The 21,067-nt window shown below is 40.9% G+C and overlaps 3 protein-coding genes across 7 annotated transcripts in view; 2 read left to right on the forward strand and 1 right to left on the reverse strand.

Moving 5' to 3' along the window:
- Positions 1-7,619, forward strand: part of spidr (scaffold protein involved in DNA repair) — a 34,970-nt gene extending 27,351 nt beyond the window's left edge. For all 3 annotated transcript variants that reach the window (XM_071492366.1, XM_071492367.1, XM_071492369.1), the window contains 5 exons: positions 3,008-3,202; positions 4,490-4,583; positions 4,672-4,786; positions 6,035-6,091; positions 7,080-7,619. In XM_071492366.1, the coding sequence (XP_071348467.1) occupies positions 3,008-3,202; positions 4,490-4,583; positions 4,672-4,786; positions 6,035-6,091; positions 7,080-7,199 (581 nt within the window). In that variant the 3' untranslated portion in view covers positions 7,200-7,619. The remainder of the gene's footprint in view (positions 1-3,007; positions 3,203-4,489; positions 4,584-4,671; positions 4,787-6,034; positions 6,092-7,079) is intronic.
- A 67-nt stretch (positions 7,620-7,686) lies between these two features.
- cebpd (CCAAT enhancer binding protein delta) lies at positions 7,687-9,113 on the reverse strand. The gene has a single exon (XM_071492373.1). The coding sequence runs from the start codon at positions 8,896-8,898 to the stop codon at positions 8,014-8,016; it is 885 nt and encodes a 294-aa protein (XP_071348474.1). The 5' UTR covers positions 8,899-9,113; the 3' UTR covers positions 7,687-8,013.
- A 3,359-nt stretch (positions 9,114-12,472) lies between these two features.
- Positions 12,473-20,177, forward strand: mcm4 (minichromosome maintenance complex component 4). 3 transcript variants are annotated; one of them, XM_071492370.1, is made up of 17 exons: positions 12,473-12,554; positions 13,544-13,621; positions 13,794-13,952; positions 14,103-14,266; positions 14,374-14,478; positions 14,575-14,670; positions 14,873-14,968; positions 15,371-15,509; positions 15,708-15,928; positions 16,100-16,220; positions 16,742-17,001; positions 17,591-17,956; positions 18,063-18,190; positions 18,326-18,533; positions 18,680-18,908; positions 19,238-19,371; positions 19,869-20,177. In XM_071492370.1, exons 2-17 carry the CDS (start codon positions 13,558-13,560, stop codon positions 19,962-19,964), a joined length of 2,586 nt encoding a protein of 861 aa, XP_071348471.1. In that variant the 5' UTR covers positions 12,473-12,554; positions 13,544-13,557; the 3' UTR covers positions 19,965-20,177. The 3 variants fall into 3 exon arrangements, with proteins under 3 accessions (XP_071348471.1, XP_071348472.1, XP_071348473.1); XM_071492371.1 differs by having other exon boundaries at positions 14,377-14,478; XM_071492372.1 differs by having other exon boundaries at positions 12,522-12,554; positions 13,523-13,621.
- Positions 20,178-21,067: the final 890 nt, after the last annotated feature.

Raw genomic sequence — 21,067 nt, forward strand, 5'->3', positions numbered from 1 at the left:
GTCACCAGCTATGTGTTTTATTTATTTTAAATCTTTTATCTAGCCTTTGTGAAATGTTGAATAGTTTGAACAGGTATTGAAATGAGACGATGTGAGAAGTGTGTAGGGAAATGTCTCTTTGATGTGTTACCACCTGGTGGGGGAAAGGTCACACACAGAATTATGATACAAAGTATTTTAATTGAACAAAAATAACCAAAATAGTTCAACATAACTATGAGGTGTACAAACAGAGCAGAAGTCAGTAATGTGTGTAATGTGTGGATGATTGTAAGTATGGTGTTTTCTGTGTTCAATGGTGCAGCAAACCACACATGCAAAGGACATAAGTTTGTCTACCTGTAGGGGAAAAACACAGTAGAACAAAAAAGGCAGCCAGACAGTGAGAGGGTTGTCGTCGGCAACTGAAACTTAAAATAGAAAAGTACGTAGAAATTGTACAGAAGTACAGTACTTCAGGAAATTAACTTGTTTATTTTCCATCACTGGTTACTTGGTAGTTCAAAGGTTCACATGCAACACATACAATAAGCTTACACAATAAAGATTCAACCAGTGGGGTCACAACCTTCACAAAAAATGTCAAAAAGACATTTGAATGGGGCCTTTGTCACGTCTCAGATGTTCCACCAAAGAGACATTTCTCCTCTAAACTTCTCACATGGTTTTGTTTAAAGAACTGTTCAAGGCCCAACGAGGTAAAATTATCCAATATTTGACAAATAAATCAGAGACCAGAGAAAACTCCCAAAAAATGAATACACATTTGTGTAGCAGACCTAATGTTTTTTTCTTCTGTCCGACCACATTAATCATCATGACACATCAGATTTATTTGGAAAAGGCTGGGAAGAACTGGATTAATCTCCCCAACATTATGTAAAGTATTTAAAACTAACTCCACCTCAACTAGCTGCAACAGTAAAATACTGCTTCCACATTGATGCATCAGTACTAAGAATCTAAGGTCAAATATAGTAATAAATAAGTTACAGGGGGGTATTTTTCTGCGCAACATGTTTTACTTTTGGTATTTTACGTACATTTTGCTGATAATACATCTGTACTTGTACTTAAAGGGGAACTCCACTGATTTTACACATCAGTGTTAACAGGTGTTGGGGAGTACTAAAAACTACAAACTTGATTGAGGGATGTGGAGGTCGAAAGGAGTGAGCTTACCAGACCTCTGTAGCCTGCTCCTCATCTCTGCTTGAGGCTAGTGACAGTGTTATAGAGGTGCTGAGCTAAATCAGAGGACTACATAGTGGGATTGTGAATAAAGGATTTTTAACTTATAATGAAATATTTTTTCAGTGTTTCAGTGTTGTAGTGGTACTTCTACACAGTCTAGAAATACTCCTAATAGCATCAAAATATACTTAAAGTACCAAAAGTAAAAGTACTACTGACGCAGAATGATCCATTTGCGAGTAGCATTTAAAGTACACACCAAAACTGATTACACTCTTGGGTAGTGTCACTCAAATGTTAAGTAATTATAAATCCTGTCCATTTAATACAATTTTATTTGTTTATTTTAGCCCAAGAAAAATTAAGCTAACTAATTTAAAAAACACAAATGTTAGAGTAATAAATTAGAGTACATTTTTTTTGGATGACAGATTTGATCCTCCTGGGCGGGGATGATACCTTTCAAATCTGTGGAGAGCTGTTCTTTTCAGCTGCTCTTTGCTTGACGGGCTTTTGCTGCTCTACCTTCCACTGTAAAATACTCCTACGTTTTTCTGTTGGATTCAGGTCAGGAGACATACTTGCCCGGGCCATAGTCTTCGCTTTTTTCTTCTTTATAAAAACATTTTTTGCATGATTTCTGCTGTGTCTTTGGGATCATTGTCATGTTAGAAAATTCCTCTCCTGCCAAGCTCGTTCAGACTGGGAGCTATCTTATCATTTAGTATTTGGTTATTGCTAATTTGATTTCATGGTGCCATCTATAAATATCATCATCCCTACACCTTTTGCACTCATGCAGCCCCATATCAGAACACACCCACCTCCATGTTTCGCCAGGTCCGTGCCGAACATGCTGGACCCCATGTGATCCAAACTGTTTTTTTTTGTCTGACCAAAGACTGTGCTGCCAACATTTATCAGGCATCTTTGCATGTTATTTGGCAAAGTTTAATCTTGCAGTTTGGTGCCATTACAGTCATGGTTTTCTCCTTGGAGGCTGTCCATAGAGGGTTAACTTGTTAAATGTCCTTCATGCTGTCTGATCAGTCACTGAAACACCAGTTTCCACAGACAATCCTTGCGCCAAGTCAGAAGCACTCATCCGTCTGTTTTTCAATGCAAGGTTACGTAAATAGTAAATTGTGTCTGGTGTCATTTTTCGAGGACGGCCACCGCACCCTCTGTTATTGGTCGTATGGCTCTTCCTATACCTCCTCACCACTGCTGCAGCTGTGTTTTCAGCTCATGTTCAGTAGCCCACTGATGCTCTTTTACCCTCTCCCATATTGAGGAAATCTGGTTTCTTACTTGATCAGGTAACACCTTACCATATGGAGCCATGTTGCATTAAACACAACCCTTGTATTTTCAATATAGTCTATCTAACCTGTTTGTTTTAAATTATACACAAGATCAAATACCCTATACTTCAAAGCATCACTTTAATGTTGCAGCTGGTAAAGGTTGGTCTAATTTTAATTGTTTTATATACTGCCTGGTAGCTTAATCTATAAAAATATGTCAAAATTCATTTATTAGTTGAGTTTTGTATTAATAATCTGAATCTGCAAAGTAACTAGTACCTAAAGCTGAGGTGGAGTACAAATATAAAGATGTATAAAATACAAATACTCAAGTACAAGTACCTCAAAACTGCACTAAAGCACAGTACTTGAGTAAATAAGGGGTCTGCGTACTTCTTCCCCCACTGCACCCTCACTAGTCTCCTGGTTTGGGCACGAGCACAGTTAGCACTCTAGATCGTTAATGGACATTTCATTTGTTATTACATTTGAATTTCAATATCTAGGTGTCCTCCTGTGCGTGGAGCAGTCCGTTATTGAGCTGTGCTCTGCTGAGCCTGATGACAGTCTCCAGTCCACAACCAGGCCAGAGTTAGTTTCACAGTCCCTGACCGAGCCCCAGGCGAAGACCCTGCTCCAACCTGTGAGACTGGATCCCCTTAGTCTGGAGGCCACACCCAACTCCCTCTGTACTCTCACAGGTCAGTTTCCCCCTTTCACTGTGTCCTGCGGTTTTCATGTAATTCGCCTCATTTGAAGTGATTCCTACAGAACATACCCAATGTTTTCTCTGGGGAAGAAAACCACTTGTTTTTTTTTTTCATATATATAAGTTTACAGCTCAGCAAGAGGCCTTGATGTGGCTTTAAGGCCCCTGCTTTCTTCTGTTTCTTATTCACTGTCCTCAGGCTGTCATTGTTTGGGACTTTAAAGAAATGAAAACACATGAGATATTGTTGCATTCATGTCAATTCCCATGTCAGTTTCGGTGAAATTAACATGCACAGCTCACTTTAAATTTCACTTGAGGGTAGCACAATGGGAAAAGAAGCTAGTGTGGAGGCCTGTTGCAGTACCCCAACCCCCAGCCCCACCCCCTTGCATGCAAGCAGTGTTGTTCCTTCACATTTTTAAGCTTTTTAATGTTTGCTAACATCAAAAACTATTCTCCTCAGTGCATTGCTGAAGAAACTTGACTTTTTGCAGTGCAAATTAAAAGATGAGTGAACTACTTCTCATTTGATTCAGACAACAGTTAAAAGCCCTTGTTGTGACGTATTGATTTCTTTTTTTAAATCCTTTGAAGCTTTGCAATTAGATAAATGTGGTGCAGAAAAGAGCAGCCTAAATCAGATAATAATCTGCATCTGTCGACTTTGTGTCGCAGTTGAGGGCAAAGATCAAACTGTGAACCCTCTTGGTTCTGGCTCCTCTGGCTGTACATGTTTGGTCAGGTGGCTGAAAAAAAATAAAACAAACATATTATCTTTTGCACTCATGTGCAAATAGTATCTTCTGGAAATTACCAGTGGAAAAAGCCTCGGATCAGAAAGTACAACAAGCATTTATCAGTCTTAAATTCAGTATCTTATTTAAGGTCCCATATTTGTGTTTGTAGGACATTAGCTCTGGTTGTCAAGTGACATGGTGTTTAGGCAGGGAGAAACATCATAGCTACATTTATCACTGCAATCTCAGATAAAAATGAAAGGGATGTGTTTATCTCCAACACCCTGTCACAAATATACACACACTTTGAAACCTATGCGTAGATCATTTATCTGTTTCTTCAAATTAGGCGTCAGTGTTTTTCCTTTGGCCTCCACCAGTTCAAAATAGCAAGAAGTGTAAATAAAACTAACAGTAAAAATAAGGAGGTTGTCACTTGAGAGTAAATTAAAGTCTAGTAAAGTATAGTTTGTATGGATGTTTCCCAAGGGTTATTTTGTATGTTAATGTTTTATTTGCACTTCTGTTTCTGTTTGCAGGGGTGATAGTTGGTGTGGATGAGAACACAGCTTATTCCTGGCCTGCCTGCAACTCTTGTGGAAGTGACAACTTAGAGACGTTAGCTGAAACGCCGTAAGTTTTCTAAATGACCCAGAATAGCTTAATGCTAATTGTTAGGGCAAATCAGCACTTCATTTTTTTGTTTGTTTTCTTTTCACAGTCAAAACTTCCACTGTGTTTCTTGTAAGTCAGTGGTGGACAAGCCAGACACAAGGATTCAACTGGAAGTGTTTCTGAGTTCTTCTTCATTAAGTGATTGCACTTTAAAGGTTAAGGTGAGAAGACTGATTCAGGGTTTTTTTAACTATGCATCCCCGTACCTTTTTTTGTGGTGAATCAAGCCTCAAAAATCAAAATGTTTTAGGTATAATCACATATTATTTTACACTTGGTAACTGATGTCTGTTCAAAGGAACAGCTCAATATTTTGTGAAATACTGTACATTTGTTTGCTTTATTTTGCGTTGAGTTGAGAAGATTGACACCACTCTCATGTCTGTATGCTGAATACAAAGCTATAGCCAGGAGATGGTTAGCTTAGCTAGCCTGGCTCTGTCTGAAGGTAACAAAATCCACCTACCAGCACCTCTGAAGCTCATTGACTAACATGTAATGTCTAGTTTATTTAATCCACACAAATCCAACGTATAAAAGTGCCATTTTGCAGGGGGGGTTGTGTGCTGGACTATTTCTTAGCTGGGACCAGTGACTTCCTGGACTCTTTATTGGTTTCTTGTTTCTTGGTCTGAATCGAACCCGTGCTTCAGACTATTTTTTCATTTTGGTTTTTGTGTGGATTAAACAAGCAAAATGTAATGTGTTCATCAGTGAGGTTTAGAGGAACTGGTTGGCGGATTTCACAGACAGAACCTGGCTAGCTGTTCCCCCGTTTCCAGTGTTTATGCTAGTCTAAGCTAACCGCTAACCTTGCCTTCACTTAGGCTTCATACTTACTCAGTAGACATGAGGGTTGTATCAACTTTCTTATCTAACACATATGTTGAACTGCTTCTTTAAGCGGAAATAAAGGGAAACAATAAGAATTTTTTTTTTTTTTTTGGAAGTATGAAAGTACAAAGAGCAGCAGAGTAGGAGGGTGGTACAGTGATCAGAGCTTTCAGTTCAACCTTGTTGAAACCTGTTGAAGTGTCCTTGAGACAAACACTGAATCCTCTCATGGATTCAGTGATGACACTTTTACAGACTCATAAAGATAAAATTCACATTCAGCACATTAAAAGGCTGAAGAAATAAAATCCCTCACTGTACATGCATCTGCATAATGGCCTTTTTATTATTATAGAAAACCTGGTGTGACTTTGTAATCAGAAAACTAACTGAGCCAAACTGATAAAATTATCAGCATTTTTCTTATCAGCAATCTGATATTTTAACCCCCTCCATCAATCTGTTACTCATCAGAGAGCACAGTATGTTTGGTTCAGCATTTATTCTTTATTACAACATTAAGACGATAATTAAAATGACATTAATGGCTCCACACCTTCTGATCTCCCCGACAGCTGCAGAAAAAGACGATCATGTCCATTCTGAACACTGCACCACTGGAGGGTAATGAGGTAGGTGTGCTTTTATAAACTCTTACATAACACTGGACTGAACTGCACGGTGCATTGATCCTCTGTCAATATGTCCTGAAAGCACAGTCATCTGTTCATGTCAGGGTGATAAAGCTCTGTTCTGTCCCGAACAAAAAAATTCAAGAGTCATGCCGGTCGTTGATGCAGAAGGAATGTACTGCCAAAATGAAATCTTCCTGTATTTAGTGATTGTTTTGTATTTTTTTTAAGTTTGCATGCAGGTTGTCCACTGGAAATATTATGATTTACTTTCCATGTAACCTGCAAGTGGTGGAGCGTGGTAGTAATCATGATTGTACAGTGTTATTTACAATTGAAAAGTGCAATAATTAGTTAATTAGTCAATTGACAAAAAGTTCATCTTCACCTTTAATGATGATCACTTTATTGTTTTAGACAGTTTTTAAGCAAAAATGTTGAGATGTGCTGTTTCTAACTTCTCAAATACGACGATCTGATGTTTTTCTTTGTCACACAATATGGTAAACTGAATATCTTTAGGCTTCGGACTGTTGGTCAGACAAAACAAGACATTTAAAGGTGTCGCCTTAGTCTATGGGAACTTGTAACAGGCCTTTTTTAAGAATCATCTGACATTTCATAAACAATATTACTAATTGAAAAATAATCTGCAGATTAATTGATGATGAAAAGTTACTTGTTGCAGCCTTAACTTACAAATAGGCATAAGTGCTTTCTCAGGGGAGCACATGTCTGCTGAATAAACAGAATTAATGCTGACTAATATGAGGAGTGCAAAGGTCAGGGCCTTAAGTGCACTCATATTTTTGAAAGCACAACAACTTCTTTAGATTGAAGAAGTACAAGTAGTTTTAAAGTAGAACTAATAATTTGAAGTGGAGGAGATGAGTTTTCAGTCTAAAATGGTCTCAACAATTAGTAAAGGTGCGAGTTTGTGTCTTCCAGTGTGCCAGGTGTGAGTTTTTTAAAGCACCATGTGTCTCAGTTCCCAGGTTACGATGTGGAGAATGTCCTGGGAAAAGAGGTGGGCCCCCTCGCCGTTTACGTCCGAGTCGTCACCAGGAAACCTGCCCCCTGGATTGGCCTGGAGGAAATCTGCCTCTAAAAGCTGTCAGGCCAAGTAGCTAATGATATCAATCCTGGCTCCAAGGATCTGCATGCACACTAGGCCTTGGTCTGAGCCAGTTTAGCCTGCTCTCCTCCCCTCTGAAGGCCTCCCTGACAGCTTGTAGCAGTGCTCAAGTGAATGGGCTGCAAGAAGACAAGGTCTTGTTTGTGTTACTGATATGTGATCCTGTGCACCAGGAGTTGACAGCCCAAGGGTAGATCAGTGCCATGCAGTGTCTGTCAAAGCAGCCCACATGGTTCATCAACTTGGATGTGACTTTCAGAAGAGAACTTTTCAGTGTAAACATGTTTGGACGTGGTCTTAAAAAAAAAAAACCCTTCTCCAACCAAGTCATCTACCTCTGTATTTAAGATTGCTGACACTGTCAATAAACATATTTTTGCTGACTTAACTTTCTATTTCCTGTTGCACTTCTCTGACTTCACTCCAGCTATATGCAAAGACTACTCACAGACCAGGCAAATTTCTGCACCTTTTTTCCACATTTTTATTGTAGATTCCATTAACAAAATGTTTTCAAGGTTTCATACAAACTATATAAAAGATCATGCTCTGGCTCTTATACAAAGTTTGGAATTATAAAACAGGTACCATGTCAGGTATAACATCATATAAATGCAGTGGTAAAATAATTTAATACACATAAAATCCCACAAAAATATGGCAGCAACATCATATATTTTCCAGTGCCATTATGGTAAGCTTAAAATACATCTGGTACAGATGGTAAAAACGAAATGTCTCTTGAGGTATGTCTCCTAAAAGCTCAGTTCATAGAAGAGTTCGTTTGTCACCGGCTCTCTGCATTCGTGGAGAGAGCCGCGAAGGAGGAGTTGGGCATCTGCTTGAAGAAATCTCTGAGGCCGGTTAGCTCTCTGGTTAGCTGCTCGATAGTTTTGTGAAGCCTGTCGTTTTCATTGCTCAGTTCAATCAGCTTCTGCTGCATCTCCAAGTTGCGCCTCTTGGCTTTATCCCTGCTTTTCCTCACTGCAATGTTATTCCTCTCTCGCCTCTGTCGGTACTCCATGCTGAACCTGTCCACCGCCTTCTTGCCCTTCTCCCTCCCGATCTTCCGCGGGGAGGACTTGGCCGAGCTGACAGCGGAGACGGGCTCCGGGGTGGTTGGCGGTGTCGGCTGTCCCGTGGGGAGGCTGACGGAGGTCTGGGCGCAGGTCTCGATCTGGGAGGGCAGGGACGAGGACATGTCGCTGTCACTCCAGTCGGACTCCTGCTTGATGGGCGCGCTGAACGCCCCCTTTTCCAGCCCGCTCTCCGCCTTCCTCTCCGCCGTGTATGTGGCCGACAGCTGCTGCGCGCCGCCGGGCAGCACCGAGCTCTGCATGTTGTAGAAATCCGCCTTCTCCTGCTTCACAGTGTTGAACAGGTCGAGGAAGAGCTCGTCGTTGCACAGCTCCAGGTTTGGCACGGCTGTCATCGACTCGATGTACTGGCTGAAGTCGATGGCGCTCTCGTCGTCGTACATGGCAGGGGCGGTGCTCAGCTCCACCATGGTGCCGTCCTCGCCCGTCCCGTCGCTCCTGCTCCCCGGCTTGCAGACCCCCTGCTGCGGGCCGCCCAGCTTGGCGCTCTCGTAGAAGTTAGCAGGCTCCATCGCCCAACTCATATTGCATTGTGGGGACACGCAGTGGGAGTCCAGGCTGTATATGTCACACATGAACCCTGGTGACTTGTCCACGTGTGTTTGGAAGGAAATAAACTGGTTAAAAAAAGAAGTGGCCCACGGAGATGACAGCTCTCTGCTGCACGGTGACCATGCACTGGCTTCTCCCCTCTGCAGGCTCTGCTCTCCCTCACTTGTTTGGCTTTTTTCCCTGGGTGCTGCCTGTCAGGCTCCTGTCACTGAGGGTGTTGCAACACTTCTCGTCACTCCTCTGAGGCATCTCTACTTTCGCAGACAGTTTTGTATCGTTTCCCCCCGCTGACGTCACATGTGCCGCCCTCTTACGAGCCAGTCAAGTCCACACTGGGATCACATGGTGTCCCCTAACTTCCCATTTGAGGAGAGAGGGGCGTGTTGGTCTTGCCACCCACTTTTTACTACGATTGTATGAATGGTTCAGAGTTGTTTACATACTGTGGGCTCTGCTCTGGGCGTGTGGGATTAACTTTAATTTGTCTGGCTTGATAACGTCTGTCTCAAACAGTGGTAGAAGAAATATTCTGCAAAAATGCCTCATTACCAGCAGGACTCCTGTATTTAAACTGTTGGAGTACAGAGTAAAAGTACATAGGTATTACCAGCAAACTGTACTTCGTTATGCAGGATATTCCTTTTGTGTTACAGTCGAGTTAGTTAGTTAGTTATTGTGTCATGCGCATACAAATGTTCAGTCCACACTGATTTATAAGACACATCAATGGATTACTGTACGGCCCAAAGGGTCAGGGGCCCCCTGGGCTTCACCGGCCAAATGTTACTAAAACACATTACTGATGACAAAGAGACACATAAAAACCTCAAGGAGATGCAAGAAGACCACAAAGAGACACAGAAATGGTTGAAAAGACACTAAATGACCACAAAGAGGAGTCAAATCTCCATTAAGACACAAAATGACCTCAAAGAGACACAACATTTCCACAACTCAAGCTCAAGTTGCTGATAATCATTCATCCAGAAGAACTGTCATAAATTAATGAATATATTATTGGATTATTATTATTATTGATTTATTACCATGTATGTGAGACTTGTAACTTGTAACGGGTCAAGGTGAAGGTCATTGTAACTATTTTTGGTGGTTTCATCTGCAACAATACATCATATTTTATAAACTGATGACATATTCTGTTTGAAGAAATCTTCGTGTGAAAAGTAACAATAGCTGATCAGATAAATGTAGTGGGGTAAAAAAATATAATATCTTCATCTGAAATATAATACCTTCATCTGAAATGCAGAAACATGATTTAGTTTGTTGTGTGAAGGCCTGTTGCACATGTTGGCCATACAGATAAAGGACAATATACTTGATCCACTTGACTTACACTAACCATGCAAAACATGTTACCACCATTGCATGTATTGAGAGTCAAGAGTGTGGTCCTAGTCTTTGGTTTTGCATCAGTTTCTAGTTATGTTTTCTATTGCTTTATTTCCTATCTGCCTTTTTGAGTTTCCTTATGTTGCCAGTCCTATAAATAACTCTTCCAAAAGTGGTCTAGTGCACAAAATTGTATGTGATATGTGATGTGGTATAAAATGCATTTATATAATTGATGCTCAGAAGCAGAATTAACTTAAACTCCAGATCTAAATATACTTCAGTATACTGAATCCCGACATGGGTGCTTGTTACGAGTTTTTGAGGCAGGTGAAGTCAGTATAACAATGTGTTTGTCAAATTTCGACAGAACTGGAAGAAGTTTAAGATACTTTTCCCAAGTAAATGTAACAATACCACACTGTGAACATACTCAATTACGAGTGCAAGCCCTGCACTGGCAGTGGTGGTTAAGTATATCTGTGGAAATATTAGTAGCACAATGTATTTTTTTTGTATCAAAAGTAACAGTCGCCTACTCCTAAGCCCATGTGAGTGTGAAACATTGTATTACTGGGCAATGATTAGTAATACATGAACGGAAACTGTATTTTACTGTTGCATTTTTTTTACACCTGCAAAGTAACTAAAGGCCTATCTGTCAAATAAATGTAGTTTCAAGATGTATAAAGTGGCATGAGATGGAAATACGATATGTGACTCAAAGAACTATGTAGTACAGTAGTTGTTGTAGTAAATGTAAACAGCTACATTCCCCCTCTGAAAGAACAGAGAACAAATTTACAGAGGGATACAAAACCGGACGTACAGCTAAAAAAAGACTCCAAGCCAAACAAATATAAGCTAATTTAAACATAGACTATAGCTGTTATATACAGGTAAGAGCTGGACAACAAACTAACTATATACAAGTGATATTGTTACTGCGTCCTGTATATACAGGGCACTATATGTACAGAGGTATACAACACAGTCTGCCGATTAGACCATTGTATGACAACAGAGTGTGCATGGTGGGCTACATTCACTGGCATATGAAAACCCTCAGAATCTCAAGTTATTAACATTACATTAAGATTTGAGTAGATAGATAACAGACAGATACAAGTAAATACTCTATCTTAAATATTTTGTAATTGATTACAATGAATAATGTTACAGTGAAAAAATAGCCAGACAATCAATTGAAGGTGGTTGATATCTTCCAAAGGTAATGAAGAAGGTGTTAGTGGTGATGATATGTTAAAGATCTTGTCTATAAAAAGCCGCCTTAAATGACACATGTCCTGACACTTCTCGGAAATGATTCGATGTTTTCCTCTTAGGAAGTGGGCTGTATTTTTCCTCTGTCATAGCCCCGTCTTCAATGGAAACTGCGCCGCCCTGTGGTCAGTAAACACACCTGCAGGACAAAGTCACACAAATACATGCTGCGTGATCAATAAAGACAATCCCTGTGACGCGTTTTTATTTCCAAATAAAGTCAAACAATTGCATTTTAAGAAAATTCCCAAGTCGCCGTGCCATCATCAAATAAACTTGAGTTTGACATTTTCTAAAACTACTTATTTTGCAAAAAAAAAAAGAGGACGAGTGTTTGACCCACTCATTTTCTGAACGTCCCAACGCTGCCCACTTGTGGACGGACATTTTTCTACTCCACTGCCTTCTCTATACAAATACATCTTATCATTTACTGTATTATTTATTAGTTTATTTATTTATTTTGCTTTTTCCTCTTTTTTCATTATAGTGATTATAAATAAATTATGGCAATAGTTTTGCTGGATGGCATTAGATAGTTCAATTGTAGCTAATAAAGTGGCCACTAAGTTTATATTATTTGTCTCTGATGGCCTTTCTATGCTTCTAATGCAGTTATATAACTGAAATAACAATATGTTGATTTTTATTTATTTATTTTTTTTAGCGATCACAGTTTCAATAAAGATAGAGACAGAAAAAAAGGGCAATTTACTGTTGGACCAAACCAAACCAGTACAGGGTGTCAATGAGCACAAGACTACGCGCAGGAAAAACAGATCGTGTTTTAATGATCATAGACAAGCACGTTTAGTTTTAGTTTTATTTTAAAGTGTTTGTTTTATTCATCGAGATATTTCGTCGTGTTCAATTAAAGCAGCATCCGTAGAAACTCAGCATGAAGCCCCCTCTGCAACGAAAGAATCGACTGGAAGGAAAAGCGCCATTCTGGCCTCCGATTGGTCCAAAGTTCCCCGCGAAAATAACGTCATCCGCAGTTTCGCGCCACATCTGCAGCACTCGGACGTATACTCAAGAAGGGGTAAGAATAAGTTTGATTTATTTAATGTGTTTCTTATTAAACCGTAGGTTATCTTGGTGGAATCAAAGTGGCGTTTCACAACCACGTCTGCTTGATTGTGCGTCGACATTTTATGTCATTTACATGTTCAGTTTTAAGCGTTCAATCAGGTCAAACAGCGCAAAAGATTCAGCTTATTGTTTCCCTGTGCAGCCACATGTCAAATGGTGGAGATGTTGCTAACTGAGTAAACGTTTTCAATAAAAGTAGACAAACGCAATGTTTATTGCTTAAAAACACAAAGAAGATGCGGCTTTAATTTAACTTTAGCTTTTACTTTGAAGAACTGAGCGTTGCTGCCAACCAACATGAAATGACCTGAAAGAAAACTGCAGGTTGACAAATACAGCATTGTTACAATGAAAACATGGTTTAACATGTACTCGATTTATGTTCATAATCTGGATAAATATGCACCAAACACATTCCGGTAAATGGCATCAGTCATTATGTATCTTGGTCTCACTTAGGCACATTGTTATTCATGTCATTTAGCATGTAGTGAGGTAGGTGGGGAAGTGGCAAAAATGTCAATCTAAGCTGCAAAGTAGTTGCCCCTGACTGACTGTGTCCATCAGGCGTTTTTCATCTGCAGGTCATGGGAGGCTGAGTGATAACCTTGTAAACAAAACAGCATGGAGAGCAGGAAAAGTAAGATTGTGTGGCAGTCATTAGTACATCAACACACTGTCCCACTAGCCAGCCCCTTGTAAAGTGATGTTGGAGGTGACCCTAGTGTCCCCCCTGACCTCCTAAAGAGAAAAAAATAGGCACAACCAAACACACCTGCCCGATTTTATTTTATTTTTTTTTAAGTCTGGGCAGGTGGTGGGGACCCAGCCACTAAAGTGGTAGGTTTAGGACAGTACCTTTTTAAAAAAAAAATGTACTTTTTTTTTTTTATTTTTTTTTTTTACCTTCCTTGACAGCCTTTCCACTTGATCTTTTAGATATTGCAGCAACAATGTCTTCCCCAGCATCTACTCCTGGTGGCCGCAAACGTGGAAGGAACACGAACCCATCCACACGTAAGTTCACTGGTTTTTTCTGTCTGTGGCTCAAATGAAATGAAATGAAACCTTTTCCTCAACATTTTCCTGAAGCTTTCAGCTGCCATGCCACTGACATGGTCTTAACATTGTAATAGGTGGTTCTCTGTTATACTCTTATTAATTTTTCCTCGTGTCTTCATGTACCTAGCCATCAGTGATGGCCCCACCTCACCTCCCTCTCAGAGGCGCAGAGGTCAGGACTCCTCCACCGGGGACCTGATGCCGATGCCCACCTCCCCAGCTACCGACATGCTCAGTCCCTCAGCACCTCAGGACACTTCTCTGTTCTCCAGTCCACGACCATCAGGTAGTTAATATGACAAAATGTGCCCAGTTAAACTTAATTTGGTTTGTTTTATCATTATTCAGTGGAGGTGCAGGGAACTTTTAATCATCTGTTGTGACACACTCTGATCTAACTCCAGTGTGGTAAAATGTCGTTTTCTTCCCTCAACAGTCTTACCCAATGAAGTGGACATGAGCTCCCCTCTCATGTATGGGACCCCCAGCTCCAGGGTTGAGGGGACCCCTCGCAGTGGAGTGCGTGGCACCCCAGCCAGACAGCGACCAGATCTGGGGTCAGTCAGGAAGGCTCCACAAGTTGATCTTCACTCTGAGCCGGTCAGTGGAGGTTGAAACTAGCATTAAACTTGAAACTCCCCCATGAGGCGTTATTAAGGCCAACAAAGCTAAAACCACAATAACTTAACACTGTTCATATGTTTTAGCAGCCGAGTACGGATGGTGCAGTAGCCAGCGAATCAAATGCAGGCCAGAGGCTGGTGATCTGGGGGACTGATGTCAACGTAGGGACGTGCAAGGAGAAGTTTCAGGTATGAAAATAATCACACATTTAAGCTTTTATAAGATGCCTCTTACTCTCAGAGTTCCTGTTCCCATCTTTTGTGCTGCTTTGCTGTTGCTTCCAGAGGTTCCTGCAGAGGTTCATTGACCCGACCTCCACAGAGGATGAGAACGCCGGTTTGGATCTGAATGAGCCACTGTACATGCAGAAGCTGGAAGAGGTAGTGTACTGACTACTGATGTCTGTGTTATTGTGCTGTGAGCGTTGGGTAGAAATGATAACACCAGTCAAAACACACGTTTAAATCAGGTGCACACCAGATAATTTAGTTTTGTTTGTATGTAGTTTTTGGGCACTTTATTAGACGGTGAACAACATCTTAATCCATGTTAACAACTGACATTGCTTCTTTTATCTCACAGATCAGTGTTGTTGGTGATCCAGTGCTGAATGTGAACTGCCGACATGTGCAGTCCTTTGATGCAGAACTTTACAGGCAGCTCATCTGCTACCCACAGGTGAAGTCCCATGTTTTACAACCACATGTTATTCTCATTATACCATGTGTATTAAGAGTCAGTGTGGACAGTTTTGATCCAGGAAATGTGGCTGCTCACATTTTTACTACATTTGTTGAGTTAATGATATTAAAAGAAATGTAATTAAATTCTTGAACAGCTACATAATAATATAAGAATGGTCAGAATAATATTTCAGGGTTAAAGAGCACTCTTCTCAAAAACATTAAAGAATTCAGTCCTGAATGCAGAGGGGAATTGGCTGTTTGGGAAATTAGTTTCACACTTTATCTACAGGATGTTGTAAGCCTTAGTTTCAAACATTTGTCTCTTTTTTTAAATTTTAAATTATACTTTTTCTCTAATGGATGCTAATGCCTGAGTCATTTGTTTCTGTTACAGGAAGTCATCCCCACCTTCGACATGGCAGTCAACGAGCTCTTCTTTGAGCGTTTCCCAGACTCTATTCTGGAGTACCAGATCCAAGTCCGCCCCTACAACGCCCTGAAAACCAAAAACATGCGGAACCTGAACCCAGAAGGTGTGTGGATTCATGAAGCCAGACAACGTCAGCAGATGCACTACAAAGTGCAATCACGCTTATTAGGGCTACCACTGGCGAGATATCCCATCCCATATTTAGTGTGGGATTTGTGAACATTCTTCCTTGCTTTGATAAAATGTGAGGTATCAGCTTCAGACTAAAGCTTCTGTTTGCCCTTATGCGTTGCCTCCACAGACATCGATCAGCTGATCACCATCAGTGGCATGGTGATCCGCACCTCGCAGCTCATCCCTGAGATGCAGGAGGCTTTCTTCCAGTGCCAGGTGTGCGCCTACAGCACCCGCGTGGAAGTGGATCGCGGGCGCATCGCTGAGCCGGCTGTGTGTCGCAACTGCAACACCACGCACAGCCTGGCGCTCGTGCACAATCGCTCCGCCTTTTCAGACAAGCAGATGGTGAGAGTTTGGAGGGGCTGAGGGATTGGTGACGGGGCAGATTGCTTACAGTAAATGACACCTGATCTCCGAATATGTCGAGTGGTAATTAGTGATGCATTGCTGTTGAGGTGGTGACATCTGTTCATTTATTGATCCTTTTTTTTTTTTTTTTTTTTTTTTAAACAACAGATCAAAATTCAGGAGTCTCCTGAAGACATGCCGGCTGGTCAGACACCTCACACAACTATTGTCTACGCTCATAATGACCTGGTAGATAAAGTGCAGCCAGGAGACAGAGTAAACATCACTGGTAAGCTCCCTAAAGTGTCTACTGCTATTGCTGCGATGTCTTCAGGTTTTGTTTTTGTTTTTTTTTTTTGGGGTTGTTTTCTCAGTCCAACCAGCCCCTTAACAACCCAGAAATATCAATAATTGTTGACTCACAACTCCTCAAAATCTAGAGAATATTTACCATATATTTATTTATTTTTTGCTTGAAACAAGACTGAAAAGAACTGATTATCAGAAGAGTTTTCTAAAAAAAAAAAATGCCCGTCACAATTTCACAGAGGTGTTATGAAGTTGAAATCTTCATATTGCTTTTTTTTTTTTTGTCTGACCAACAGTTCACATTTAAAGATAATCATTTTACAGTTGTATAAAACAAAAAAAACCAATTTCTCACATAATTATTTTATTTCATTATCAAATTTGTGATAACATTTTTTGTCAATCAACTGATAATTTCAGCACTAATTTCTTAAATAGGGCAGTGGTGAGTCCAGGTTTCACTCAGCAGAAATCCTAACAGCTCCCCAAATGTCCCTGCAGGTATCTACAGAGCAGTTCCCATGCGCGTCAACCCACGCCAGAGCAACGTCAAGTCCGTGTACAAGACTCACATCGACGCCATCCACTTCCGCAAGACAGACGAGAAGCGCCTTCATGGTATGGGCGAGGAGGCCGAACAGAAGCTCTTCACTGAAGACCGAGTGCAGACCCTGAAGGAACTGGCAGCCAAGCCAGACGTCTACGAACGCCTCTCCTCTGCCCTCGCGCCCAGTATCTATGAACACGAGGACATCAAAAAGGTGTGTGTGTTTGAGAGGGAATGCAAGCCAAAATACAGAGCGCGAACCTTTACAAGCACCCAGGAAAACATCGGCACAAACTCTGTCGCAATGATGATCATGTTAATGCCCAACATGCATTTTAAGAAAATTTCCCCAAAAGTTGGCACCTGTTTTCTATAGTTTTATCTAAGGACTAACAACACTCTTGACAGCAGTGGCCTCTTTCTGAAGGACACTTCTAGCGGCTAACATGGAAACAGTTGCACTTGTAGACCTGCAGGGAGACCTATTTGAAAAAACTCAAAAGAAGCTAAAATGTCACTGTGTCATCAGTGTTGTTGGCTTCACTTGTGATTCCTGCTTTGACAAGTCAATATATCTCTGCCTGGAAAAAGGTCTATTGTTCACTTCACATGGCAGGAATAATTGAATAAGTTCAGTAAGGTGTTGTGCAGCCTTTAAAACAGAAGAAAGTCAACGTGATGTTCTGAATAGCAAAATCAAAGGATTGATATTGTATTGATATTTTATTGAATTTTTAATATGGTGGTACTCTTCGTATTGTTGGTAGAAGTTTGGCAACAGTTTTGTTATCTCTTCCTTCCAGGGCATCTTGCTGCAGCTGTTTGGCGGCACCCGTAAGGACTTCAGTCAGACCGGCCGGGGGAACTTCCGTGCAGAGGTGAACATCCTGCTCTGCGGAGACCCCGGCACCAGTAAGTCCCAGCTGCTGCAGTACGTCTACAACCTGGTGCCCCGCGGCCAGTACACGTCAGGAAAGGGCTCCAGCGCCGTGGGTCTCACCGCCTACGTGATGAAGGACCCAGAGACCAGGCAGCTGGTCCTACAGACCGGAGCCCTGGTGCTGAGCGACAACGGCATCTGCTGCATCGATGAATTTGACAAGATGAGTGACAGCACACGCTCCGTGCTGCACGAGGTCATGGAGCAGCAGACCCTCTCCATCGCCAAGGTACCTTCGACTAGTTTTAAACACGTGTAGGGGCATGTATTACTGAAAACTCAGAGGATACAACTGGACGTTTCTCACTTGGGTTCTTTTTTTTTTCTGTCTGCAGGCTGGAATCATTTGCCAGCTGAACGCCCGTACGGCTGTTTTGGCCGCCGCCAACCCTGTTGAATCTCAGTGGAACCCAAAGAAGACCACCATTGAGAACATCCAGCTGCCTCACACACTGCTGTCCAGGTGAATATATTTTTTTTAAATCTTACTTGTTCACATCCAAGATAATGTTTTTTTTTTTTTAATGATTTAGTCTCATCTATGTTTCTCAGTTGTCATGTTACTGGTTTTTAATGTTGCGCTTCTGTGCCCCGCCAGATTCGATCTAATTTTCCTGATGCTGGATCCCCAAGACGAGGCTTACGACCGCAGGCTGGCCCACCACCTGGTGTCGCTGTACTACCAGAGCGAGGAGCAGATTGAGGAGGAGTTCCTCGACATGGCTGTGTTGAAGGACTACATCGCATACGCTCGCACATACATTAACCCAAGGCTGAGTGAGGAAGCCAGCCAGGCCCTCATCGAGGTTAGTTTGTGCCACCTGTTTCCACAATTTATGAACATGTTGTTGAAACTTTTCAGACAGGTGTGGGTAATAACACACCTGTTGGCCCCTCAAGTTTGGTATCGGCCTTTGTGACCTCAGCCGACCTTGTGCGTGTCGGTCCTCAGGCCTACGTGGACATGAGGAAGATAGGCAGCGGTCGAGGCATGGTGTCCGCCTACCCCAGACAGCTGGAGTCCCTGATCCGCTTGGCAGAGGCCCACGCTAAAGTGCGCTTCTCTGAGAAGGTGGAGACCATCGATGTTGAGGAGGCCAAGCGGCTGCACCGCGAGGCCCTCAAACAGTCAGCGACAGATCCCAGGACAGGATTTGTTGACATCTCTATTCTCACAACAGGTATGAAGGAACAGGGTTAAGATTAATACCAAAGTGATTATTAGCAAATAATTAATATTTAATGAGTCAAACCTTGTATTGTTTTGTTTTTTTTATCACTTAATTGTCCTTTACTGTTAGTTTAAGTTGGACTTAAGGCTTCACCTGACTATATTTATTTGACTGATGAATCATTGGTCTATAAAACATGAGAAAGTAAAGATTTAAATGGATCATGAACTGAAAAAAATATCTCCAAAAGAAGACAAACCATTAGGGAATAGTGAAAATGGCCTTCTCAGTCTACAAACAGAAGCAGTGTATTTCAATGTATTGATTACTGATTACAGGTATGAGCGCCACGGCCCGCAAGCGCAAGGAGGAGGTCGCCCAGGCCCTAAAGAAACTGATCCAGACCAAGGGAAAGACGCCTGCCATGAAATACCAGCAGCTGCTCGACGACCTCAGAGGACAGTCTGAAACGGTAAATACTTATTCTACCTTACTTTGTGCTGCTTTATTCTTTAGGTCTGAGAGAAATTGATGCATAAAAATCTCAACCAACGTCATTTCCAACTCGCTTTCAGTTCTATGAGAACAGTGTGCTCCTTGTTTGTAATTTGGCAGAACAAGAGCAGAGCTGTTTCATTTCTTTTCCATGACATTATTGTAAGATACATTAAAACTTCATTAGGTGGCAGTTTTCAGAAGTTAAAGTGCACTGGATATAAAACCTTTTAATGCCATGCATAGAAGATGGAAGAAAAAGGCCTAAAGTTTGATTCAATTCTTTTTTTTTTAATAATAAAAATATTTAATTTACCATAACCATAATGTTCATAATAAAAGTAAATTTAGTCCAAGAAAAGATTCTATGAAGATTCAACAAATGCTTTTTTTTTTTTAAATCATACATTGTCTGTTTCTATCATCAACACCACCACTTCCTGTATTAACTTCCTTCTTTGTCACTGCTTGCAGGCGATCACTAAGGAGCTGTTTGACGAGGCGCTCCGAGCCCTGGCTGACGAGGATTACTTGACGGTTACTGGAAAGACTGTTCGTCTCCTCGCCTAAGGCACACCCTGCAATTATGTACAGTCCTTAATTTTAAGTCCTATCCTGTGTCGACCTATTTTCTTGTGCTGTTAAAAAAAAAAAGTGTTTGTATAATTGAACCACCATATGTTTTGTGGGCATATTAGATGTTTGAATACCCTGGATTTTGGACACATGGTTCAGTTAACAGAGGACTCATTCAAACTGAAGTGTCTTGATGTGATTTTTTTTTTTTTTTTTTTTTTTTTTTTTTAAACAAAAAGAGAAAAAAAGGCAACAAAACACATGTACTGGCAATTAATAGAGCTAATATTTAAAAGTGCTTGTACTTGTCTTATGTCTAAGTATTGCTCTTGATGTTTTTGTTCTGTGATGGTAAAAAAGCTCTTTTCTTCTGTCTTGTACATTGTAATCACTGAGTTTCTCTGTTTTTTGAGATATGTGTTAAAGCAAGCTTGGAACATACAGTTTGTTTGTTTTGTATCAGATTTTCTAAATGCTCTTTAAGATTGAGTATTTGACTATCACCAGAGTTGAATTGCCCTTGTAGCTTGCATTGACTATTTGTTAATAGAGAGAAAATAAAAAGTTGCTTACTCAACATCCTTGGAAAGTTTATTTTTTCCATTATTTGTAGTTGACGTAAATTCCAGTTTCCCCTTCATATTTTCCCTTAAAAGCTGCTGAAATTGCATTAATGTGCCGTCTCTGGCAGTATCGTATATGACGCTCTGCACCAGGTCGTTCAGTTCTTTGTTGAAGCAATTTCACATTTACATAATGAAACATTCAAACCAAATGTTTTTATGGTTACAGTCTCATCAAATGTAAACACTGCAGATGACTCATTTTGCACACATTATCTTTAAATTGAGCGGGAACATATTTAGTATCTCTGGAAACTTTACCACCTGTTAAGCATGGGGGTGGAAATATTCTGCTTTGGGGTCATGTGGCAGCTAGTGACATGAGAAATGCTGCACAGATGGAGGGATGAATGGATTACACTAAATATTCTCAATGCAAATGTCAAAGTTAGAGTGAAAGGGTATTGGTCTCTACAACAAGACAATGATCTGAAGTATACCTCGACTATACTTCAAGAAACACAAGCTGAAGCT

This window comes from Trachinotus anak, unplaced genomic scaffold, assembly GCF_046630095.1.
Source record: "Trachinotus anak isolate AG129_WGS33_773 ecotype Australia unplaced genomic scaffold, CSIRO_AGI_Tana_v1 ptg000012l, whole genome shotgun sequence".
In the NCBI taxonomy this organism is placed as follows: domain Eukaryota; kingdom Metazoa; phylum Chordata; class Actinopteri; order Carangiformes; family Carangidae; genus Trachinotus; species Trachinotus anak.

Coding starts and splice junctions, on each gene's coding strand:
- cebpd (XM_071492373.1), bottom strand. CDS start 8,898: ATGTGTGACATATACAGCCTGGACTCCCACTGCGTGTCCCCACAATGC.
- mcm4 (XM_071492370.1), top strand. CDS start 13,558: ATGTCTTCCCCAGCATCTACTCCTGGTGGCCGCAAACGTGGAAGGAAC. Junction 14,479..14,574: donor CGTGCAAGGAGAAGTTTCAG/GTATGAAAATAA, acceptor TGTTGCTTCCAG/AGGTTCCTGCAGAGGTTCAT. Junction 16,221..16,741: donor AGACAGAGTAAACATCACTG/GTAAGCTCCCTA, acceptor ATGTCCCTGCAG/GTATCTACAGAGCAGTTCCC.